The following is a 27,500-nucleotide window of genomic DNA, read 5'->3' on the forward strand; positions in this document are numbered from 1 at the left end:
AGTGGTAGTAGTTGCAGTAATGGTAGTTGTAGTAATGGTAGTAGTGGCAGTGATGGTAGTAGTTGTAGTAATGGGAGTACTGGCAGTGATGGTAGTAGTTGTAGTAATGGTAGTGGCAGTGATGGTAGTTGTAGTAATGGTAGTAGTGGCAGTGATGTTAGAAGTTGTAGTAATGGTAGTAGTGGTAGCCATGGTAGTAATGGTAGTGATGGTAGTAATGGTAGTAGTGGAAGTAATGGTAGTAGTGTTAGCGATGGTAGTAGTGGTAGTAATGGTAGTAGTGGAAGTAATGGTAGTAGTGTTAGTGATGGTAGTAGTGGTAGTGATGGTAGTAATGGTAGTGGTAGCAGTGGTAGTAATGGTAGCAGTGATAGTAATGGTAGTAGTTTTAGTGATGGTAGTGGTATCGATGGTAGTAATGGTAGCAGTGGTAGTGATGGTAAAAATGGTAGTAGTGGAAGTAATGGTAGTAGTGTTAGTGATGGTAGTAGTGGTAGTGATGGTAGTAGTGGTAGTGATGGTAGTAGTTGTAATGGGAGTACTGGCAGTGATGGTAGTTGTAGTAATGGTAGTGGCAGTGATGGTAGTTGTAGTAATGGTAGTGGCAGTGATGGTAGTTGTAGTAATGGTAGTAGTGGCAGTGACGGTAGTAGTGGCAGCGATGGTGGTTGTAGTAATGGTAGTAGTTGTAGTAATGGTAGTAGTTGCAGTAATAGTAGTAGTTGTAGTAATGGTAGTTGTAGTAATGGTAGTGGCAGTAATGGAAGTAGCTTTAGTAATGGTAGTAGTGGCAGTAATGGTAGTAGTTGTAGTAATGGTAGTAGTTGTAGTAGTGGCAGTAATGGTAGTAATTGTAGTAATGGTAGTAGTTGTAGTAATGGCAGTGGCAGTAATGATAGTAATGGTAGTAGTTGTAGTAATGGTAGTGGAAGTAATGGTAGTGGTAGTGATGGTAGTAGTGGTAGTGATGGTAGTAATGGTAATGGTAGCAGTGATAGTAATGGTAGTAGTTTTAGTGATGGTAGTGGTATCGATGGTAGTAATGGTAGCAGTGGTAGTGATGGTAAAAATGGTAGTAGTGGAAGTAATTGTAGTAGAGTTAGTGATGGTAGTAGTGGTAGTGATGGTAGTAGTGGTAGTGATGGTAGTAGTAGTGATGGTAGTAATGGTGGTAGTGGTAGTGATGGTAGTAATGGTAGTAGTGGTAGTTATGGTAGTAGTGGTAGTGATGATAGTAGTGATAGCGATGGTAGTAATGGTAGTGATGGTAGTAATGGTAGTGGTAGCAGTGGTAGCAATGGTAGCAGTGATAGTAATGGTAGTAGTTTTAGTGATGGCAGTGGTAGCGATGGTAGTAATGGCAGCAGTGGTAGTGACATAATAATAATAAATAATAATAGATGTTGTAAGCCAATAGTAGCCAATTTACCAATAATAGTAGTAGTAGCAATAATAGTAGCCAATTTACAATAATAAGTAGTAGTAACAATAATAGTAGTAATTACAATAATAGTAATAGTAGAGAAACAATAAATGTAGTAACAATAATAGTAATGATAACGTAATAGTAGTCAAATGCTTTTATGCTTTAAATAATAGTAACAATAATATTGTGAAGTAACGTATGTAGTAATGAATTATGCTTAATAGTAATGAATTGTAATATGTAGTATGTGTGTAGTGAATTATGTATGTAGTAGCAATATGTATTAATAGTAGTGAATTATATTAATAGTGAATTGTAATAATAAAGTTAGTAAATAATAAGTAATAGTAGTAATGATAATAGTAAGTGATATGATAGTAATAATAGTAATGATAGTAATAATAATGAAGTAAGTATTAGTAAATATAATAAGTGCTGATAAATAATAGTAATAGTTTAAATATTAACGATAGTATGATAAGTAATATGTAACAGTGTAGTAAATAGTAATAATAAATAATATTGAATTATAATATGCGTAATAATTAATATAGTAATAGTAACAATAGTATGGTGCAATATGTGTAGTAACAATAATAGTAATGGATACAATATGTTAGTAAAGTAGAAACAATAATATTAGTAATGTTTTATTAATAAGTAGTAGTAGCAGTAATAGTAATAGTGCAATATGGTAGTAGTGGCAGTAATGGTAAATAATTAACCAGTAATGGTAATGAATTGTAGTAATGGTAGTAATTAGCAGTAATAGTAGTAATTAACAGTAATAGTAGTAGTAACGTAATGGTAGTAACAGTAATAGTAGTTAATAATAGTATTAAGTGGCAATAATGTTAGTAGTGGCAGTGATAGTAATGAAGTAACATTAATAGTAATGAATTGCAATAATGGTAGCCAGTTGTAGCTAATGGTAATGAGTAACGTAATAATTAGTAGTTGCAGTAATAGTAGTGAAGCCAGTAACAAAATAATAGTAATAGTAACGTAATGGTATTAGTGGTAGTGATGGTAGTAGTGGTAGTGATGGTAGCAATGAAAGTAATGGTAGTGATGGTAGTAGTAGTAGTAGTAGTGGTAGTAGTAGTTGTAGTGATGGTGGTAATAGTATTAGTGGTAGTAATGGTAGTAGTGGCAGTGATGGTAGTAGTTGTAGTAATGGTAGTAGTTGTAGTAGTGGCAGTAATGGTAGTAATTGTAGTAATGGTAGTAGTTGTAGTAATGGCAGTAATGGTAGTAGTAGTAGTTGTAGTAATGGCAGTGGCAGTAATGATAGTAATGGTAGTAGTTATAGTAATGGTAGTTGTAGTAATGGTAGTAGTGGCAGTAATGTTAGTTGTAGTAATGGTAGTAGTGGCAGTAATGGTAGTAGTTGTAGTAACGGTAGTAGTTGCAGTAATGTTAGTATTTGTAGTAATGGTAGTTGTAGTAATGGTATTGAATTACAATAATAGTGATTATGTAATAGTAGTAGTAATAGTAGTTGTATCTAATAGTAGTAAATTACATAATGTAAACAATAGTAGTTGCTGAATGCAAATAATAGTAATGAAATGCAGTAATAAATCAAAGTAACAATAATAGTATGAATTGCAATAATAAGTAGCAGTATATAACAGTAATAAGTAGTGGCAATAATATTAGTAAATGTAATAATAGTAATGAAGTAACAAGTAATAGTAATAGTAGCAGTAATAGTATAATGCCAATAATAATAATAATTACAATAATAATAATAAATAATATGCTCGTAATGCTCCAATATCGTAAATAACAATATGTATAATGTAATAATAAATGTAAATGTAATATATAATAATAAATAACATGTAAATAGTAAAGTAGCAATAATAAGCCAATAATGTAATATGCCAATAAATAAATAATATTGTAATGTAGTAATAATAGTTATAATAATAAATAATAGTAACTCTATAGTAATGTAGCAATAATAATGCAATAGTAACGTAATAGTAGTAGTAACAATAATAGTAAATAGATGCAATAATGTTGTAGTAATGTTAGTAGTTGTAGTAATGGTAGTTGTAGTAATGGTAGTTGTAGTAATGTTAGTAGTTGCAGTAATGGTAGTAGTGGCAGTAATGGTAGTTGTAGTAATGGTAGTAGTTGCAGTAATGGTAGTAGTGGCAGTAATGGTAGTAGTTGCAGTAATGGTAGTAGTGGCAGTAATGGTAGTAGTTGCAGTAATGGTAGTAGTGGCAGTAATGGTAGTAGTTGCAGTAATGGTAGTAGTGGAGGCAATGGTAGTAGTGACAGTAATGGTAGTAGTGGCAGTAATGGTAGTAGTTGTAGTAATGGTAGTAGTGGCAGTAATGGTAGTAGTGGCAGTAATGGTAGTAGTGGCAGTAATGGTAGTAGTGGCAGTAATGGTAGTAGTTGCAGTAATGGTAGTAGTGGCAGTAATGGTAGTAGTGGCAGTAATGGTAGTAGTGGCAGTAATGGTAGTAGTGGCAGTAATGGTAGTAGTGGCAGTAATGGTAGTAGTGGCAGTAATGGTAGTAGTGGCGGTAATGGTAGTAGTGGCAGTAATGGTAGTAGTGGCAGTAATGGTAGTAGTGGCGGTAATGGTAGTTGTAGTAATGGTAGTAGTGGCAGTAATGGTAGTAGTGGCAGTAATGGTAGTAGTGGCAGTAATGGTAGTAGTGGCAGTAATGGTAGTAGTGGCAGTAATGGTAGTAGTGGCAGTAATGATAGTTGTAGTAATGGTAGTAGTGGCAGTAATGGTAGTAGTGGCAGTAATGTTAGTAGTGGCAGTAATGGTAGTTGTAGTAATGGTAGTAGTGGCAGTAATGGTAGTAGTGGCAGTAATGGTAGTAGTGGCAGTAATGGTAGTAGTGGCAGTAATGGTAGTAGTGGCAGTAATGGTAGTAGTGGCAGTAATGGTAGTAGTGGCAGTAATGGTAGTAGTGGCAGTAATGGTAGTTGTAGTAATGGTAGTAGTGGTAGTAATGGTAGTAGTGGTAGTAATGGTAGTAGTGGCAGTAATGGTAGTAGTGGCAGTAATGGTAGTAGTGGTAGTAGTGGTAGTAATGGTAGTAGTGGCAGTAATGGTAGTAGTGGCAGTAATGGTAGTAGTGGTAGTAGTGGTAGTAATGGTAGTAGTGGCAGTAATGGTAGTAATGGCAGTAATGGTAGTAATGGTAGTAATGGTAGTAATGGTAGTAATGGTAGTAATGGCAGTAATGGTAGTAATGGTAGTAATGGTAGTAATGGCAGTAATGGTAGTAATGGTAGTAATGGTAGTAATGGCAGTAATGGTAGTAATGGTAGTAATGGTAGTAATGGTAGTAATGGTAGTAATGGTAGTAATGGTAGTAATGGCAGTAATGGTAGTAATGGTAGTAATGGTAGTAATGGCAGTAATGGTAGTAATGGCAGTAATGGTAGTTATGGTAGTAATGGTAGTAATGGCAGTAATGGTAGTAGTGGCAGTAATGGTAGTAGTGGCAGTAATGGTAGTAGTGGCAGTAATGGTAGTAGTGGCAGTAATGGTAGTAGTGGCAGTAATGGTAGTTGTGGCAGTAATGGTAGTAGTGGCAGTAATGGTAGTATTGGCAGTAATGGTAGTAGTGGCAGTAATGGTAGTAGTGGCAGTAATGGTAGTAGTTGCAGTAATGGTAGTATTGGCAGTAATGGTAGTAGTGGCAGTAGTGGTAGTAGTGGCAGTAATGGTAGTAGTGGCAGTAATGGTAGTATTGGCAGTAATGGTAGTAGTGGCAGTAATGGTAGTAGTGGCAGTAATGGTAGTTGTGGCAGTAATGGTAGTAGTGGCAGTAATGGTTGTAGTGGCAGTAATGGTAGTTGTGGCAGTAATGGTAGTAGTGGCAGTAATGGTAGTATTGGCAGTAATGGTAGTAGCGGCAGTAATGGTAGTATTGGCAGTAATGGTAGTAATGGCAGTAATGGTAGTAGTGGCAGTAATGGTAGTATTGGCAGTAATGGTAGTAGTGGCATTAATGGTAGTAGTGGCAGTAATGGTAGTTGTGGCAGTAATGGTAGTAGTGCAGTAAGTAGTTGTGGCATGGTAGTATTGGCAGTAATGGTAGTTGTGGCAGTAATGGTTGTAGTGGCAGTAATGGTAGTATTGGCAGTAATGGTAGTAGTGGCAGTAATGGTAGTAGTGGAAGTAATGGTAGTAGTGTTAGTGATGGTAGTAGTGGGTTGTAGTGGCAGTAATGGTAGTTGTGGCAGTAATGGTAGTAGTGGCAGTAATGGTAGTATTGGCAGTAATGGTAGTAGTGGCAGTAATGGTAGTTGTGGCAGTAATGGTAGTAGTGGCAGTAATGGTAGTAGTGGCAGTAATGGTAGTAGTGGCAGTAATGGTAGTAGTGGCAGTAATGGTAGTTGTGGAAGTAATGGTAGTAGTGGCAGTAATGGTAGTAGTGGCAGTAATGGTAGTAGTGGCAGTAATGGTAGTTGTGGCAGTAATGGTAGTTGTGGCAGTAATGGTAGTAGTGGCAGTAATGGTAGTAGTGGCAGTAATGGTAGTAGTGGCAGTAATGGTAGTTGTGGCACTAATGGTAGTTGTGGCAGTAATGGTAGTATTGGCAGTAATGGTAGTAGTGGCAGTAATGGTAGTTGTGGCAGTAATGGTAGTTGTGGCAGTAATGGTAGTATTGGCAGTAATGGTAGTAGTGGTAGTAATGGTAGTTGTGGCAGTAATGGTAGTTGTGGCAGTAATGGTAGTTGTGGCAGTAATGGTAGTATTGGCAGTAATGGTAGTAGTGGCAGTAATGGTAGTAGTGGCAGTAATGGTAGTTGTGGCAGTAATGGTAGTATTGGCAGTAATGGTAGTTGTGGCAGTAATGGTAGTTGCAGTAGAATACCACTTTCTTCCCTCCCTGAGGCTGAAGAAGTACTTCCTGACATCCCACATACTTACAATAACTTCGTCACCCTTGTAACTATTGGACGGAAGGTCGAAAATCCTCAACATCACAAGAAAGAAAAAGAAAAAGAAAGATATAATTAATAATACAAATGGCTTCGTGGGAGGATCTTTTTTTCCCATGATATACAAGGTAATAATGTAGATAATACTGTGAAAAACATAAACATAATTTTAATGTCAGTACACACAATATCATGTCCTCGTTAATCCTGGAGCGCGTACATAGACATTTGTAATCCCAGTGTAGACAAGATCTTATATTGATTTTACGTACACAGACACACACACACACACACACACACACACACACACACACACACACACACACACACACACACACACACACACACACACACACACACACACACACACACACACACACACACAATAGAGCAATAGAGCGATGGTTGATACACTGGCTAGAGTGGCCAGAAGAGCTCATGCATGCAGGGCAAAGCTCCTGATCATGGGTGACTTTAACCACAAGGAGATCGATTGGGAGAACTTGGACCCACATGGGGGCCAAGATACATGGAGGGCTAAGATGATGGAGGTGGTACTGGAAAACTTCATGTGCCAACACGTAAGGGATACTACAAGAGAGAGAGGAGAGGATGAACCAGCAAGGCTGGACTTAGTATTCACCTTGAGTAGTGCAGATTTCGAGGACATCACATATGAAAGACCCCTTGGGGCCAGTGACCATGTGGTTTTAAGCTTCGAATACACAGTAGAGCTACAAGTGGAGGGAGAAGCAGGAAGGCCAGGACGAATGAAGCCAAACTACAAGAAAGGGGACTACACAGGAATGAGGAACTACCTGAACGGGGTTCAGTGGGACAGAGAACTGGCAGGGAAGCCAGTTAATGAAATGATGGAATATGTAGCAACAAAATGCAAGGAGGCTGAGGAGAGGTTTGTACCCAAGGGTAACATGAATAATGTAAAAGCCAGGATGAGCCCATGGTTTACCCAAAGGTGCAGGGAGGCAAAAACCAAGTGTGCTAGGGAATGGAAGAAATATAGAAGGCAAAGGACCCAGGAGAATAAGGAGAACAGTCGTAGAGCCAGAAACGAATATGCACAGATAAGAAGGGAGGCCCAAAGACAATATGAAAATGACATAGCAGCGAAAGCCAAATCTGACCCGAAACTGTTGTACAGCCACATCAGGAGGAAAACAACAGTCAAGGACCAGGTAATCAGGCTAAGGAAGGAAGGAGGAGAGACAACAAGAAATGACCGTGAAGTATGTGAAGAACTCAACAAGAGATTCAAAGAAGTGTTCACAGAGGAGACAGAAGGGGCTCCAGAAAGACGGAGAGGTGGGGCACACCACCATGTGCTGGACACAGTGCACACAACCGAGGAAGAAGTGAAGAGGCTTCTGAGTGAGCTAGATACCTCAAAGGCAATGGGGCCAGATAACATCTCCCCATGGGTATTGAGAGAGGGAGCAGAGGCGCTATGTGTACCCCTAACAACAATATTCAATACATCTATCGAAACAGGGAGATTGCCTGAGGCATGGAAGACAGCAAATGTAGTCCCAATCTTTAAAAAAGGAGACAGACATGAAGCATTAAACTACAGACCAGTGTCACTGACATGTATAGTATGCAAAATCATGGAGAAGATTATCAGGAGAAGAGTGGTGGAACACCTAGAAAGGAACGATCTCATCAACAGCAGCCAACATGGTTTCAGGGACGGGAAATCCTGTGTCACAAACCTACTGGAGTTCTATGACATGGTGACAGCAGTAAGACAAGAGAGAGAGAGGGGTGGGTGGATTGCATTTTCTTGGACTGCAAGAAGGCGTTTGACACAGTTCCACACAAGAGATTTGTGCAAAAACTGGAGGACCAAGCAGGGATAACAGGGAAGGCACTACAATGGATCAGGGAATACTTGTCAGGAAGACAGCAGCGAGTCATGGTACGTGGCGAGGTGTCAGAGTGGGCACCTGTGACCAGCGGGGTCCCGCAGGGGTCAGTCCTAGGACCAGTGCTGTTTCTGGTATTTGTGAACGACATGACGGAAGGAATAGACTCTGAGGTGTCCCTGTTTGCAGATGACGTGAAGTTGATGAGAAGAATTCACTCGATCGAAGACCAGGCAGAACTACAAAGGAATCTGGACAGGCTGCAGACCTGGTCCAGCAATTGGCTCCTGGAGTTCAATCCCACCAAGTGCAAAGTCATGAAGATTGGGGAAGGGCAAAGAAGACCGCAGACGGAGTACAGTCTAGGGGGTCAGAGACTACAAACCTCACTCAAGGAAAAAGATCTTGGGGTGAGTATAACACCAGGCACATCTCCTGAAGCGCACATCAACCAAATAACTGCTGCAGCATATGGGCGCCTAGCAAACCTCAGAACAGCATTCCGACATCTTAATAAGGAATCATTCAGGACCCTGTACGCCGTGTACGTTAGGCCCATATTGGAGTATGCGGCACCAGTTTGGAACCCACACCTAGCCAAGCACGTGAAGAAACTAGAGAAAGTGCAAAGGTTTGCAACAAGACTAGTCCCAGAGCTAAGAGGTATGTCCTACGAGGAGAGGTTAAGGGAAATCAACCTGACGACACTGGAGGACAGGAGAGATAGGGGGGACATGATAACGACATACAAAATACTGAGAGGAATTGACAAGGTGGACAAAGACAGGATGTTCCAGAGATTGGACACAGTAACAAGGGGACACAGTTGGAAGCTGAAGACACAGATGAATCACAGGGATGTTAGGAAGTATTTCTTCAGCCACAGAGTAGTCAGTAAGTGGAATAGTTTGGGAAGCGATATAGTGGAGGCAGGATCCATACATAGCTTTAAGCAGAGGTATGATAAAGCTCACGGCTCAGGGAGAGTGACCTAGTAGCGATCAGTGAAGAGGCGGGGCCAGGAGCTCGGACTCGACCCCTGCAACCTCAACTAGGTGAGTACTAGGTGAGTACACACACACACACACACACACACTCACACAGACACACACACACACTCACACACACACACAGAGGGATGTTAGGAAGTATTTCTTCAGCCATAGAGTTGTCAGGAAGTGGGACAATCTGGAGAGTGATTTGGTGGAGGCAGGATCCACACATAGCTTTAAGAAGAGGTATGACAAGGCTCATAAAGCAGGGAGAGTGAACCTAGTAGCGACCAGTGAAAGGCCCCAGGGGGTGACTGACCCCCCAACCACACTTAAAAACAACCCCCCGGGGGTTCTGGTGGTAAAGGTTTTTAAATGGTTTTTATAAAACTGATCCCGTGAAGATTTGACCCCCCTCTCTTCTCTCTCTCTCTTTCTCTTTCCCCTCTTTTCCTTCTCCTCTTTCCCCTCCCCCTCCTTCTTCCCCTTTCCCCCTCCTCCCCCCCCTTAACTAATTTTTTTCCCCCTTTTAACATTTCCAAAACTATTCCCTTACTAATACATACTACCACCACCACCCCCTAACTATCCCTTCTACCATACAATTTTTTTTAAATTTTCTTCCCCTTTACTACAATACTTTACCGTCGCAAAATAACAGGATAACAAAGTACCGTCGTAACTAACGGATAATTAAAATCCGTCAACTAACAGGGAAAAAACCTTAAAGGTAAAAACCGTCTAACTTTTTAAAAAAAAAAATAACTTTAAAAAAGTACCGTCGTAACTAACAGGATAACTTTTTAAATCTTAAGACTTTTCGTGGGGGAACCAACCACTGACCTTGACACGAACTGGTAATTGCCGGGTCATGGTGAGTCATGACCCCTGAGGGGGGAGGGGGGAAGGATTGTGGCAGTGGGGAGGCATTTTGGGGGTGTAAAATGAGAAATTTCTCACATTCAGATGTTTGAGAGAGGGAGTCAAGGAGCTCAGGCTAACGAGGTTAGAGAGCCGGAGGATAGGGGAGACTTGGTCACGATGTGAGAGATACTCAGAGGAACAGACAGCGCAGATGGAGACCACACAGAGCCACAGATGAAAATTATGCACAGAGTTGAACCATAATGCTCTATTTTTTCACTCTCAGAATGGTATATAACCCACACCCTTTGTAATAATAATAATAATAATAATAATAATAATAATAATAATCAGTGAAGGGTGGTATGCTCCATGCTTCAGGATCTGAGAGTAAGATGGTACGCTTCTCTTTAAGCAGTGAGTGTCCCTTACTCTGGAGACTTCCTACATTTCTCAGCACTTTAATTTCTGAAACCGAAGTTCCCGACCCTTTTTGTTTTTTAAAATTATCCTGGGAAATTTTTTATATTCTTTTTTCCCCCCAGGAAAAAATTCCCTTTATGTTGGTGAGGGGGGTCTTGATTTAAAGGGAATTTGGGTCTGTGCTCCAGTTCCCCGGAAAATTTAAACCCCGGAAAACCTTCCACATCCCTCCCAGGCGCTGTATAATCCTCGGGGTTTGGGGCTTCCCCCTTTTTTTAAAAATTTTTCTATTTTTCTCAAGATACTGACCTTAAATTTGTATCTTGGTTTCATTTGTTCTTGGGGCCAAAAAAATTACCAAAAAAGTTTATATATATATAAATAATATATTATATATATATATATATATATATATATATATATATATATATATATGAAAAAAAAAAAAGAGGAGAGAGAGAGAGAGAGAGAGGAGAGAAAAGAGAAGAGAGAGAGAGAGAGAAGGAAACAAAGGGCATAAAAACTTGGGAAAAATTTTTTCATGTTGTCTGGGGGCTGTCTCTATGTTTTTCTAAATTCCCCCCCCCCCCCCTCCTCCCCCCCCCCCTCCCCCCCCCCCCCCTCCCCCTTTTAAAAACCCCCACCCTTAAACACCTCCCATTCCCCCCCCCCCCACCCCGGGGCCCAACCTAATTCCTGCCCCCCCCCCCTGGGGGAACTCAGACGTGCAAAAAACCCCAATAAAAAATAAAAAGCGCCACCCCGGTACCCCAGGGGGAAAAACCATAAGTGTCCGGGCCCGGCTGTTCAACCCTCCCATCAAGCATTGGGGAATTCCAAAAAGCCCCGGCCCTTGGGCCCCGGGTGCCTTAAGACCCCCGGCGCCCAAAACCCCCGGCTGCCCAAAACCCCTGGGGCCCCTTAAGACCTCTGGGGCCCCTTCCCAAAACCCCCGGCTGCCTTAAGACCCTGGGTGCCTTAAGACCCCTGGCTGCCTTCAAGACCCCCTGTATTCAAAACCCTCTTCCCTTAAAACCCCTGGGTGCCTTCAAGACCCCCGGGTGCCTTCAAAACCCTGGCTGCCCAAAAGGCTGGACAGATACCTAAAGGGGGGTGCCGGATCAGCCGGGCTGTGGCTCGTACGTTGGACTGCGTGCGGCCAGCAGTAACAGCCTAGTTGATCAGGCCCTGATCCATCGGGAGGCCTGGTCATGGACCGGGCCGCGGGGGCGTTGATCCCCGGAATAACCTCCAGGTAACCTCTTCCTTCCCTCAGTAAACCACCCTGTAAATGTCTCTCTACTTCCCCTTCGATTTCCCCCTCCCCTCTCTCTGTCCTCTTGCATGACTCCCCCTCCCCTCCTCTCCCCTCCCCTCCCCTCCCCCTTCTCACCTCCCTCACATTATTTCCTGGTACAAAATAACTACAGGGGAAGTTGAAAGATAGCTCGAGGCCTTTCGTGTTGCAATCAACACATCATCAGGAGCTTGCAATGTTGCAGAAATGAGTAGCAAGTCCCGGCAGATCTGTTCATGGGAACAACTCAAACTTCAACCTTTCTTAGAAGTTAATTAGGTGTCTTTCTTTAAATAAGCAACGATTGTTCTACTTAGTTTCTTAGAAGTTACTGAGGTACCTATGTCAACAGGTCACAGAGGCTCAGTTACTGAGGTACCTATGTCTACAGGTCACAGAGGTTTAGCAACATGACAGCCAATGTCAAGCAATGGTTCACCAAAAGGAGTTTTGCCAACGCCACAGCGGCCCAGATGCTGGCGCAGATACCACAGGATGGCTGGAGAGAGATTAGTGTATGTACCATGTAACTCTTCCTGTGGCTGTGAGTGGTGCTGTGGGTGTGAGTGGTGCTGTGGGTGTGACTGGTGCTGTGGGTGTGACTGGTGCTGTGGGTGTGACTGGTGCTGTGGGTGTGACTGGTGTTGTGGGTGTGACTGGTGCTGTGGGTGTGACTGGTGCTGTGGGTGCTTGACACTAGTGCTGTAGGTATGACTGGTGCTGTGGCTGTGACTGGTGCTGTGTGTGACTGGTGCTGTGGGTGTGACTGATGCTGTGGGTGTGACTGCTGCTGTGTGAGTTGTGACTGGTGCTGTGGGTGTGACTGGTGCTGTGCTGTGACTGGTGCTGTGGGTGTGTTGATCTGTAGGTGCTGACTTGTGCTGTGGGTGTGACTGGTGCTGTGGGGTGTGACTGGGGTTGTGGGTGTGACTGGTGCTGTGGGTGTGACTGGTGCTGTGGGTGTGACTGGTGCTGTGGGTGTGACTGGTGCTGTGGGTGTGACTGATGCTGTGGGTGTGACTGGTGCTGTGGGTGTGACTGGTGCTGTGGGTGTGACTGGTGCTGTAGGTGTGACTGGTTGCTGTAGGTGTGACTGGTGCTGTGGGGTTGTGACTGGTGCTGTGGGTGTGACTGAAGTGCTGTGGGTGTGACTGGTGCTGTGGGTGTGACTGGTGCTGTGGGTGTGACTGATGCTGTAGGTGTGACTGGTGCTGTGAGTGTGACTGGTGCTGTGGAGTGTGACTGGTGCTGTGGGTGTGACTGGTGCTGTGGGTGTGACTGGTGCTGTGGGTGTGACTGGTGCTGTGGAGTTGCCCAGCTGCTGCTGTGGGTGTGACTGGTGCTGTGGGTGTGACTGGTGCTGTGGGTGTGACTGGTACTGTGAGGTGTGACTGGTGCTGGCGGTGTGACTGGTGCTGTAGGTGTGACTGGTGCTGTGGGTGTGACTGGTGCTGTGGGTGTGACTGGTGCTGTGATTGTGGCTGGTGCTGTGGGTGTGACTGGTGCTGTAGGTGTGACTGGTGTAGGTGTGACTGGTGCTGTGGGTGTGACTGAATTGCTGTGGGTGTGACTGGTGCTGTGGCTGTGTCTGTCTTGTGGTGTAGGTGTGACTGTCTTGTGGTGTAGGTGTGACTGTCTTGTGGTGTAGGTGTGACTGTCTTGTGGTGTAGGTGTGACTGTCTTGTGGTGTAGGTGTGACTGTCTTGTGGTGTAGGTGTGACTGTCTTGTGGTGTAGGTGTGACACTGGTGCTGTGGGTGTGACTGGTGCACTGTGGGTGTGACTGGTGCTCTGGGTGTGACTGTGGTGCTGTGGGTGTGACTGGTGCTGTGGGTGTGACTGATGCTGGGTGTGACTGGTGCTGTGGGTGTGACTGGTGCTGTGGGTGTGACTGGTGCTGTGGGTGTGACTGGTGCTGTGGGTGTGACTGGTGCTGTGGGTGTGACTGGTGCTGTGGGTGTGACTGGTGCTGTGGGTGTGACTGGTGCTGTGGGTGTGACTGATGCTGTGGGTGTGACTGGTGCTGTGGGTGTGACTGGTGCTGTGGGTGTGACTGGTGCTGTGGGTGTGACTGGTGCTGTGGGTGTGACTGGTGCGGTGGCTGGGACTGGTGCTGTGGGTGTGGCTGGTGCTGTGGAGTGTGACTGGTGCTGTGGAGGTGTGACCCCCAGTTGCTGTGGAATTGTGACTGGTGCACTGTGGGTGTGACTGGTGCTGTGGAGTTGTGACTGGTGCTGTGGCTGTGACTGGTGCTGTGGGTGTGACTGATGCTGTGGGTGTGACTGGTGCTGTGGGTGTGACTGGTGCTGTGGGTGTGACTGGTGCTGTGGGTGTGACTGGTGCTGTGGGTGTGACTGGTGCTGTGGGTGTGACTGGTGTTGTGGGTGTGACTGGTGCTGTGGCTGTGACTGGTGCTGTGGGTGTGACTGGTGCTGTGGGTGTGACTGGTGCTGTGGGTGTGACTGGTGCTGTGGGTGTGACTGGTGCTGTGGGTGTGACTGGTGTTGTGGAATTATTGTGACTGGTGCTGTGGCTGTGACTGGTGCTGTGTGGGTGTGACTGGTGTTGTAGATTGTGACTGATGCTGTGGGTGTGACTGGTGCTGTGGCTGTGACTGGTGCTGTGGGTGTGACGGTGTTGTGGGTGTGACTGGTGCTGGTGGGTTGTGACTGGTGCTGTGGGTGTGACTGATGCTGTAGGTGTGACTGGTGCTGTATGTGTATTGTGTATTATTGTTATTGCTGTGGGTGTGACTGGTGCTGTAAATTGTGACTGGTGTTGTGGGTGTGACTGGTGCTGTGGCTGTGACTGGTGCTGTGGGTGACTGGTGCTGTGGGTGTGACTGGTGCTGTGGGTGTGACTGGTGTTGTGGGTGTGACTGGTGCTGTGGGTGTGACTGGTGCTGTGGCTGTGGCTGAATTGCTGTGGGTGTGACTGGTGTTGTAGGTGTGACTGGTGCTGTGGGTGTGGCTGGTGCTGTAGGTGTGACTGATGCTGTGGGTGTGACTGTGCTGTGGGTGTGACTGGTGCTGTGGGTGTGACTGGTGTGGCTGTGGCTGGTGCTGTGGGTGTGAGCTGGTGTTGTGGGCTGTGACTGGTGCTGTGGGTGTGACTGGTGCTGTGGGTGTGACTGGTGCTGTGGGTGTGACTGGTGCTGTGGGTGTGACTGGTGTTGTGGGTGTGACTGGTGCTGTGGCTGTGACTGGTACTGTAGGTGTGACCAATTGCTGTGGGTGTGACTGGTGCTGTGGGTGTGACTGGTGCAGGTGTGACTGGTGCTGTGGGTGTGACTGGTGCTGTGGCTGTGACTGGTGCTGTGGGTGTGACTGGTGTTTGTGGGTGTGACTGGTGCTGTGGGTGTGACTGGTGCTGTGGGTGTGACTGGTGCTGTGGGTGTGACTGATGCTGTAGGTGTGACTGGTGCTGTGGGTGTGACTGGTGCTGTAGGTGTGACTGGTGTTGGGTGTGACTGGTGCTGGGGCTGTGACTGGTGCTGTGGGTGTGACTGGTGCTGTGGGTGTGACTGGTGTTGTGGGTGTGACTGGTGCTGTGGGTGTGACTGGTGCTGTGGGTGTGACTGGTGCTGTGGGTGTGACTGGTGTTGTGGGTGTGACTGGTGCTGTGGGTGTGACTGGTGCTGTGGCTGTGACTGGTGCTGTGGGTGTGACTGGTGCTGTGGGTGTGACTGGTGTTGTGGGTGTGACTGGTGCTGTGGGTGTGACTGGTGCTGTGGGTGTGACTGGTGCTGTGGGTGTGACTGGTGTTGTGGGTGTGACTGGTGGTGTGGGTGTGACTGGTGGTGTGGGTGTGACTGGTGGTGTGGGTGTGACTGGTGTTGTGGGTGTGACTGGTGTTGTGGGTGTGACTGTTGTTGTGTGTGTGGCTAATTGTTGTGGGTGTGACTGGTGCTGTGGGTGTGACTGGTGCTGTGGGTGTGACTGGTGTTGTGGGTGTGACTGGTGTTGTGGGTGTGACTGGTGTTGTGGGTGTGACTGGTGTTGTGGGTGTGACTGGTGTTGTGGGTGTGACTGGTGTTGTGGGTGTGACTGGTGTTGTGGGTGTGACTGGTGTTGTGGGTGTGACTGGTGTTGTGGGTGTGACTGGTGTTGTGGGTGTGACTGGTGCTGTGAGTGTTTAGTGCTATGAGTCGACAGGAAGAGAGACAAAACTGGGGAAGCAGACAGATAGTAAGGTTATCCTGACCACATTAAATGTTCCCAAATTTATTATATTGCTATTTCCATACACACAGACACACCATACACTGAACACATACACCCTGAGCATGCAACACACCTGAACACCTATACCTGAACACACACACCTGAACGCACATACACCTGAACACACATACACATGAACACACATACACACAGACACACATACGCATGAGACACATACACACAGACACACATACACCTGAGCATACATACACACAGACACATACACCTGAACACACATACCTGAACACATACACCTGAACACACATACACCTGGACACCTATACACCCTGAACTACACATACACCTGAGCATACATACACACAGACACCTTGCCTGAACACATACCTGAACACACATACCTGAACACCATCTGCCTGGTTACATGCCTGGTTTGCTGCCCTGGTTCTGCAGTACACCTGAACGCATACTGCCTGAACTTACGCTGCCTGAGACACATCCCACTGGACACACACATACACCTGAACCTTGCATACCTGAACACATGCACTACATCACATGCCTGATTGCCACGCTGCTGAACACATACCTGCGCACATCTGCCTGGACACACCTTCTGCCTGAACTGCCTGTTACATACACACAGACACACATACACACAGACACACATACACACAGACACACATACACACAGACACACATACACACAGACACACATACACGCAGACACACATACACACAGACACACATACACACAGACACACATACACACAGACACACATACACACAGACACACATACACACAGACACACATACACACAGACACACATACACACAGACACACATACACACAGACACACATACACACAGACACACATACACACAGACACACATACACACAGACACACATACACACAGACACACATACACGCAGACACACATACACACAGACACACATACACACAGACACACATACACACAGGCATACATACACACAGACACACATACACACAGACACACATACACACAGACACACATACACACAGACACACATACACACAGACACACATACACGCAGACACACATACACACAGACACACATACACACAGACACACATACACACAGACACACATACACGCAGACACACATACACGCAGACACACATACACGCAGACACACATACACACAGACACACATACACACAGACACACATACACACAGACACACATACACACAGACACACATACACACAGACACACATACACACAGACACACATACACACAGACACACATACACACAGACACACATACACGCAGACACACATACACACAGACACACATACACACAGGCATACATACACACAGACACACATACACGCAGACACACATACACACAGGCACACATACACACAGGCATACATACACACAGACACACATACACGCAGACACACATACACACAGGCATACATACACACAGACACACATACACACAGGCATACATACACACAGGCATACATACACACAGACACACATACACACAGACACACATACACACAGACACACATACACACAGGCATACATACACACAGGCACACATACACACAGGCATACATACACACAGACACACATACACACAAGCACACATACACACAGGCATACATACACACAGGCATACATACACACAGACACACATACACGCAGACACACATACACACAGGCATACATACACACAGGCACACATACACACAGACACACATACACGCAGACACACATACACACAGGCATACATACACACAGACACACATACACACAGGCATACATACACACAGGCATACATACACACAGACACACATACACGCAGACACACATACACACAGGCATACATACACACAGGCATACTTACACACAGGCACACAGACACTACATCTCTGTCTCTCACCCACAGCCAGTCCTGCTCATACACACACTACATCTCTGTCTCTCACCCACAGCCAGTCCTGCTCATACACACACTACATCTCTGTCTCTCACCCACAGCCAGTCCTGCTCATACACACACTACATCTCTGTCTCTCACCCACAGCCAGTCCTGCTCATACACACACTACATCTCTGTCTCTCACCCACAGCCAGTCCTGCTCATACACACACTACATCTCTGTCTCTCACCCACAGCCAGTCCTGCTCATACACACACTACATCTCTGTCTCTCACCCACAGCCAGTCCTGCTCATACACACACTACATCTCTGTCTCTCACCCACAGCCAGTCCTGCTCATACACACACTACATCTCTGTCTCTCACCCACAGCCAGTCCTGCTCATACACACACTACATCTCTGTCTCTCACCCACAGCCAGTCCTGCTCATACACACACTACATCTCTGTCTCTCACCCACAGCCAGTCCTGCTCATACACACACTACATCTCTGTCTCTCACCCACAGCCAGTCCTGCTCATACACACTACATCTCTGTCTCTCACCCACAGCCAGTCCTGCTCATACACACACTACATCTCTGTCTCTCACCCACAGCCAGTCCTGCTCATCTCTGTCTCTCACCCACAGCCAGTCCTGCTCACACACTACATCTCTGTCTCTCACCCACAGCCAGTCCTGCTCATACACACACTACATCTCTGTCTCTCACCCACAGCCAGTCCTGCTCATACACACACTACATCTCTGTCTCTCACCCACAGCCAGTCCTGCTCATACACACTACATCTCTGTCTCTCACCCACAGCCAGTCCTGCTCATACACACACTACATCTCTGTCATACACACACTCACCCACAGCCAGTCCTGCTCATACACACACTACATCTCTGTCTCTCACCCACAGCCAGTCCTGCTCATACACACTACATCTCTGTCCCTCACCCACAGCCAGTCCTGCTCATACACACTACATCTCTGTCCCTCACCCACAGCCAGTCCTGCTCATACACACTACATCTCTGTCCCTCACCCACAGCCAGTCCTGCTCATACACACACTACATCTCTGTCTCTCACCCACAGCCAGTCCTGCTCATACACACACTACATCTCTGTCTCTCACCCACAGCCAGTCCTGCTCATACACACACTACATCTCTGTCTCTCACCCACAGCCAGTCCTGCTCATACACACACTACATCTCTGTCTCTCACCCACAGCCAGTCCTGCTCATACACACTACATCTCTGTCTCTCACCCACAGCCAGTCCTGCTCATACACACACTACATCTCTGTCTCTCACCCACAGCCAGTCCTGCTCATACACACTACATCTCTGTCTCTCACCCACAGCCAGTCCTGCTCATACACACACTACATCTCTGTCTCTCACCCACAGCCAGTCCTGCTCATACACACACTACATCTCTGTCTCTCACCCTCAGCCAGTCCTGCTCATACACACACTACATCTCTTCTGTCCCACACCCACAGCCAGTCCTGCTCATACACACACTACATCTCTGTCCCTCACCCACAGCCAGTCCTGCTCATACACACTACATCTCTGTCTCTCACCCACAGCCAGTCCTGCTCATACACACACTACATCTCTGTCTCTCACCCACAGCCAGTCCTGCTCATACACACTACATCTCTGTCTCTCACCCACAGCCAGTCCTGCTCATACACACACTACATCTCTGTCTCTCACCCACAGCCAGTCCTGCTCATACACACACTACATCTCTGTCTCTCACCCACAGCCAGTCCTGCTCATACACACACTACATCTCTGTCTCTCACCCACAGCCAGTCCTGCTCATACACACACTACATCTCTGTCTCTCACCCACAGCCAGTCCTGCTCATACACACTACATCTCTGTCTCTCACCCACAGCCAGTCCTGCTCATACACACACTACATCTCTGTCTCTCACCCACAGCCAGTCCTGCTCATACACACACTACATCTCTGTCCCACACCCACAGCCAGTCCTGCTCATACACACTACATCTCTGTCCCTCACCCACAGCCAGTCCTGCTCATACACACACTACATCTCTGTCTCTCACCCACAGCCAGTCCTGCTCATACACACACTACATCTCTGTCTCTCACCCACAGCCAGTCCTGCTCATACACACACTACATCTCTGTCTCTCACCCACAGCCAGTCCTGCTCATACACACACTACATCTCTGTCCCTCACCCACAGCCAGTCCTGCTCATACACACACTACATCTCTGTCCCTCACCCACAGCCAGTCCTGCTCATACACACACTACATCTCTGTCTCTCACCCACAGCCAGTCCTGCTCATACACACACTACATCTCTGTCTCTCACCCACAGCCAGTCCTGCTCATACACACTACATCTCTGTCTCTCACCCACAGCCAGTCCTGCTCATACACACACTACATCTCTGTCTCTCACCCACAGCCAGTCCTGCTCATACACACTACATCTCTGTCTCTCACCCACAGCCAGCCCTGCTCATACACACACTACATCTCTGTCCCTCACCCACAGCCCGTCCTGCTCATACACACACTACATCTCTGTCTCACCCACAGCCAGTCCTGCTCACACACTACATCTCTGTCTCTCACCCACAGCCAGCCCTGCTCATACACACTACATCTCTGTCTCTCACCCACAGCCAGCCCTGCTCATACACACACTACATCTCTGTCTCTCACCCACAGCCAGCCCTGCTCATACACACACTACATCTCTGTCTCTCACCCACAGCCAGTCCTGCTCATACACACACTACATCTCTGTCTCTCACCCACAGCCAGCCCTGCTCATACACACACTACATCTCTGTCTCTCACCCACAGCCAGTCCTGCTCATACACACTACATCTCTGTCTCTCACCCACAGCCAGTCCTGCTCATACACACTACATCTCTGTCTCTCACCCACAGCCAGTCCTGCTCATACACACACTACATCTCTGTCTCTCACCCACAGCCAGTCCTGCTCATACACACACTACATCTCTGTCTCTCACCCACAGCCAGTCCTGCTCATACACACACTACATCTCTGTCCCTCACCCACAGCCAGTCCTGCTCATACACACACTACATCTCTGTCTCTCACCCACAGCCAGTCCTGCTCATACACACTACATCTCTGTCTCTCACCCACAGCCAGTCCTGCTCATACACACTACATCTCTGTCTCTCACCCACAGCCAGTCCTGCTCATACACACACTACATCTCTGTCTCTCACCCACAGCCAGTCCTGCTCATACACACACTACATCTCTGTCTCTCACCCACAGCCAGTCCTGCTCATACACACACTACATCTCTGTCTCTCACCCACAGCCAGTCCTGCTCATACACACTACATCTCTGTCTCTCACCCACAGCCAGTCCTGCTCATACACACACTACATCTCTGTCCCTCACCCACAGCCAGTCCTGCTCATACACACACTACATCTCTGTCTCTCACCCACAGCCAGTCCTGCTCATACACACACTACATCTCTGTCTCTCACCCACAGCCAGTCCTGCTCATACACACACTACATCTCTGTCTCTCACCCACAGCCAGCCCTGCTCATACACACACTACATCTCTGTCTCTCACCCACAGCCAGTCCTGCTCATACACACACTACATCTCTGTCTCTCACCCACAGCCAGTCCTGCTCATACACACACTACATCTCTGTCTCTCACCCACAGCCAGTCCTGCTCATACACACACTACATCTCTGTCCCTCACCCACAGCCAGTCCTGCTCATACACACACTACATCTCTGTCTCTCACCCACAGCCAGTCCTGCTCATACACACTACATCTCTGTCTCTCACCCACAGCCAGTCCTGCTCATACACACACTACATCTCTGTCTCTCACCCACAGCCAGCCCTGCTCATACACACACTACATCTCTGTCTCTCACCCACAGCCAGTCCTGCTCATACACACACTACATCTCTGTCTCTCACCCACAGCCAGTCCTGCTCATACACACTACATCTCTGTCTCTCACCCACAGCCAGTCCTGCTCATACACACACTACATCTCTGTCTCTCACCCACAGCCAGCCCTGCTCATACACACACTACATCTCTGTCTCTCACCCACAGCCAGTCCTGCTCATACACACACTACATCTCTGTCTCTCACCCACAGCCAGTCCTGCTCATACACACACTACATCTCTGTCCCCCACCCACAGCCAGTCCTGCTCATACACACACTACATCTCTGTCTCTCACCCACAGCCAGCCCTGCTCATACACACACTACATCTCTGTCTCTCACCCACAGCCAGTCCTGCTCATACACACACTACATCTCTGTCTCTCACCCACAGCCAGTCCTGCTCATACACACTACATCTCTGTCTCTCACCCACAGCCAGTCCTGCTCATACACACACTACATCTCTGTCTCTCACCCACAGCCAGTCCTGCTCATACACACACTACATCTCTGTCTCTCACCCACAGCCAGTCCTGCTCATACACACACTACATCTCTGTCTCTCACCCACAGCCAGTCCTGCTCATACACACTACATCTCTGTCCCTCACCCACAGCCAGTCCTGCTCATACACACTACATCTCTGTCTCTCACCCACAGCCAGTCCTGCTCATACACACACTACATCTCTGTCTCTCACCCACAGCCAGTCCTGCTCATACACACACTACATCTCTGTCTCTCACCCACAGCCAGTCCTGCTCATACACACTACATCTCTGTCTCTCACCCACAGCCAGTCCTGCTCATACACACTACATCTCTCTGTCTCTCACCCACAGCCAGCCCTGCTCATACACACTACATCTCTGTCTCTCACCCACAGCCAGTCCTGCTCATACACACACTACATCTCTGTCTCTCTGTCACCCACAGCCAGTCCTGCTCATACACACACGACATCTCTGTCTCTCACCCACAGCCTCCTGCTCATACACACTACATCTCTGTCTCTCACCCACAGCCAGTCCTGCTCATACACACTACATCTCTGTCTCTCACCCACAGCCAGTCCTGCTCATACACACTACATCTCTGTCTCTCACCCACAGCCAGTCCTGCTCATACACACTACATCTCTGTCTCTCACCCACAGCCAGCCCTGCTCATACACACTACATCTCTGTCTCTCACCCACAGCCAGTCCTGCTCATACACACTACATCTCTGTCTCTCACCCACAGCCAGTCCTGCTCATACACACACTACATCTCTGTCTCTCACCCACAGCCAGTCCTGCTCATACACACACTACATCTCTGTCTCTCACCCACAGCCAGCCCTGCTGATGACAGCCAATCAGTCACAAATCACTAAACTGCTGGACACAGCTACTGGCAGAGTGCCACAGAGAATGCTGGACGAACTTAACAGATTGCTGATCATCAACCAGACTTCCGCCCAGGCCATCAGTATGGCCAAGAACAACATCAACAGCGTAAGTACAACTTGTCTTTGTGATTGGTCAGTCATGGCGGGGGGTGAGGGGTTCGACTGATACCTGGAATATACCTGGAGAGGGTTTCGGGGATCAATTTCCCCGAGGCCCGGTCTGAGACAGGTCTCGTTGATTGCATTTCTCAATGAATATTTGCAAATTTCTGAATTTTGCAAAAATTTCTTAAAAAAAAAAAATAAGAATCTCGCTTCGTGTCAATATATATAATTAATATTTGGGTCAGTCTCGAAATGTTGATTTCTGGTATTTTAGGAAAATTAGAAAAACCTGTATAGAGTATTTTTAGGTCTTTTAAACGAACCAAAAATTGCTAATGGCCTGAATGTGAAAATATAATGAAACAAAAGGAATGACTGACGTCAGTGAACGTTCCCTTGAGAGTATTGTGTTCACAATATTGTGTTCACACTGTACTGTAATTACTGGCTTGTTTCTCTAACTTGAAATATTCAATATTATTGTGTGTGTGTGTATACACTGAGGTGAATGCCTCTCAGAGTACATACACTCACAGTTTACCTTAATCACTACTTTAGGTATGAAAGTATTCCTGACTATTAACCAACCTTAACCAGTCAGTAGGCGACTTGGACCTGCCTAGCACGGGCCAGTACGCCTCCTGCAGTGCTCCTTCTGTCCTGTATTCTCATGTTAACCTGTTGTTTGCAGTGTCTTAAGGTGATGTCGACCGCAGGTGTGGCCACAACTCCTAACTGTGAGGTAGACGATGTTTATAATATCCGCATGATCAACATTACCATTATTATTATTATTATTATTATTATTATTGTTATCAAAATTAATATCTATCTATCTATCTATCTATCTATCTATCTATATATATATATATATATATATATATATATATATATATATATATATATATATATATAAAACCACCTCACCAGTGTTACCACATATATAAACACCACCAGCAATGTTACCATATATATATAAACACCACCAGCAGTGTTACCACATATATAAACACCACCAGCAATGTTACCATATATATATAAACACCACCAGCAGTGTTACCACATATATAAATACCACCAACAGTATTACCACATATATAAACACCACCAACAGTATTACCACATATATAAACACCACCAACAGTGTTACCACATATATAAACACCACCAGCAGTGTTACCACATATATAAACACCACCAACAGTGTTACCACATATATAAACACCATCAGCAGTGTTACCACATATATAAACACCACCAGCAGTGTTACCACATATATAAACACCACCAACAGTGTTACCACATATATAAACACCACCAGCAGTGTTACCACATATATAAACACCACCAACAGTGTTACCACATATATAAACACCATCAGCAGTGTTACCACATATATAAACACCACCAACAGTGTTACCACATATATAAACACCATCAGCAGTGTTACCACATATATAAACACCACCAACAGTGTTACCACATATATAAACACCACCAGCAGTGTTACCACATATATAAACACCACCAACAGTGTTACCACATATATAAACACCACCAGCAGTGTTACCACATATATAAACACCACCAGCAGTGTTACCACATAAACTCAGTGTACACTACTAACATTTCTTATTATCTGCATGTAATGTCACTAAAAGTGTTGCCATACGCATCATTATAACCATAACCAAGGTGGAAAGGTCTAAGCAGGAGCAGGTGGAGAGGTGCACCATCTCAGGTGGCAATACTTTCTGCTCTATAATTTTCACAATGTATCTATTATACTTGTATAATTTTGTTTACATATTTCCTAAGATGTGCACCTTGATATAATAACCCAATACTGCATGAAATGACAGTATCCTGAGGCAGAGGAACCAAGCTACACTTCCAGTCAGACTGGGTGGTATTGGTGTCCGCAAGTCATCACAGACTGCACTACCTGCTTTCCTGTCCTCATGAGTTGTATCCAGAGGGCTGGTAGCAGCGATTCTCCCTGAACATCTTAGGGACAAGATTGGAGTCTATGACCAGAAGTTCGTTGACGGAGCCATGATCTGGGATAATCTAACGGGCTCTGAAACCAGACCTGCTGCCCCCAACAACTACACACAGTTGCACTGGGATGGTCCAATAGCGGAGAATATAGCCTCAACAATGATTCAGAGTGTGTCAGGGAAGGATACAGCCCCCCTCCTGGCAGTGAGAGCTCCTCATGCAGGGGACTTGTTGTTGGCTGTTCCCAACTCCGGCCTTAGTACACGCCTCGACCCACAGACCATCCGCATCGGTGTTGCCCTTCGACTTGCCGCCCCTATTCTCGCCGAACACAGGTGTATTTGCGGCAGTGAAGCAGCAGACCGATTCGGGTACCATGGTCTTGTGTGCCGTAAATCCGAGGGAAAGATTGCAAGACATGAGGAGGTTAATAACATTATCAAGAGGAGCCTCACAACAGCTGGATGCCCAGCAGTAAGGGAGCCACCCCAACTATGCAGATCTGATGGCAGCCAGAAGCGTCCAGATGGTATCACCCTTCAAGCCTGGACAGATGGGAAGCAGGTGGTGTGGGACTATACATGTGCATCTACCTTGGCTGATACCTATCTCCAATACACCAGGGAGGAAGGAGGGGCAGCTGCCAGCTTCAGGGAGTCACAAAAGTCTAGAAAATATGGAGAACTTGCCCATCATTATATGTTTGTTCCCATAGGCTCAGAGACCCTTGGCTCATGGGGAAAGACTGCATCTAAGTTCCTTAAGGAGCTTAGGCAAAAGACTCATCAGGGTAACTAGAGATCCCAGGGCAGCTAGTTTTCTGTTCCAGCGACTCAGCGCTGCTGTTCAGAGGGGTAATGCCTGCTGTATTTTGGACACACTCCCCAGTTTTGAGGAGCTGGATGAGATTTTCGCATTATAATTAGTGTCAAACACGTAACAATACATACTAGACATTTATCTCTAACCTCTCATGTACTATATATATCATCTTTATATCAACAACGTATCTCTTAAATCTTCTGTACCATATTATATAACAAAATATTCCAATTGGTAAAAAAGAATGAGAAGATGGGGTGGTAGGGGAAGTGGAATATTCAAACGGCTTCAGGAAGAAATCCAAATATTCTTCCTGGAAGTCTTTTTATCCACTTCAGTCTTCCTGGAAGTCTTTTTATCCACTTCTCCGAGGCTGTGGGTCCCACAATTTACACCAGAGGTGGACCCCTAATTTTTATAGAAATATGTAAGTTTTTTACAGATTTTTACGATGAAAGTGTTTTACAACATTGTATTTCCTTGCATGATGCTGCGTATTGTTGTATGTGTAAGTGTTGGCCGTGTACGTATTATTGTGTGTATGTGTATGTATTTAAGCATGTGCAATTGTACCAGAATGTGTGTACAACATGCTGAGAGAGAGTGAGAGAGAGAGAGAGAGAGAGAGAGAGAGAGAGAGAGAGAGAGAGAGAGAGAGAGAGAGAGATAGCCAGCTTCACTAAGCCTTAAACAACTACCACAGATGTCACTAAGCGACATCATCACCCTGACTGCCCGTCTGGGAGACGTGGTGAACTGGACAGTAGAGAACATCACTAATCTGGGACCCACGGCACTGATACTTCCCGTCTGTGTCGACAGTGTCCGGGACGATCAGACTGCCCAGGCTGTGTAAGTACCCGCAAGTACTCTTCTTTCAGGAAGTACTCAACACTAGAGAGGGGCTGTGTACTCTTAATATAATCTTGACACGATTTCAATAAGAGGGGGTTTGAGGGGATCAGCGCCCCCCCCCCATGTGGTCCGGTTCCAGACCAAAGGTTCAGCCTCGGCCTGAATTTTTTTTTATTTTTTTTTATTAACACATCGGCCATTTCCCACCAAGGCAGGGTGGCCCGAAAAAGAAAAACTTCCATCATTCACTCCATCACTGTCTTGCCAGAAGGGTGCTTTACACTACAGTTTTTAAACTGCAACATTAACACCCCTCCTTCAGAGTGCAGGCACTGTACTTCCCGTATCCAGGACTCAAGTCCGGCCTGCCGGTTTCCCTGAACCCCTTCATATATGTTACTTTGCTCACA

General features: G+C 46.2%; 1 protein-coding gene across 2 annotated transcripts in view; it reads left to right on the plus strand.

Moving 5' to 3' along the window:
- LOC128703605 (uncharacterized) overlaps window positions 1-27,500 on the plus strand; it is a 76,819-nt gene that overhangs the window by 7,832 nt on the left and 41,487 nt on the right. The window contains exons 4-7 of one of the 2 annotated variants that reach the window (XM_070101194.1): window positions 12,209-12,332; window positions 23,252-23,413; window positions 24,104-24,154; window positions 26,939-27,087. In XM_070101194.1, coding sequence (XP_069957295.1) covers window positions 12,209-12,332; window positions 23,252-23,413; window positions 24,104-24,154; window positions 26,939-27,087 — 486 coding nt within the window. The remainder of the gene's footprint in view (window positions 1-12,208; window positions 12,333-23,251; window positions 23,414-24,103; window positions 24,155-26,938; window positions 27,088-27,500) is intronic. The other variant, XM_070101195.1, reaches the window with a different exon arrangement.

This window comes from Cherax quadricarinatus, chromosome 76 (genome assembly GCF_038502225.1).
Source record: "Cherax quadricarinatus isolate ZL_2023a chromosome 76, ASM3850222v1, whole genome shotgun sequence".
Lineage (NCBI taxonomy): Eukaryota > Metazoa > Arthropoda > Malacostraca > Decapoda > Parastacidae > Cherax > Cherax quadricarinatus.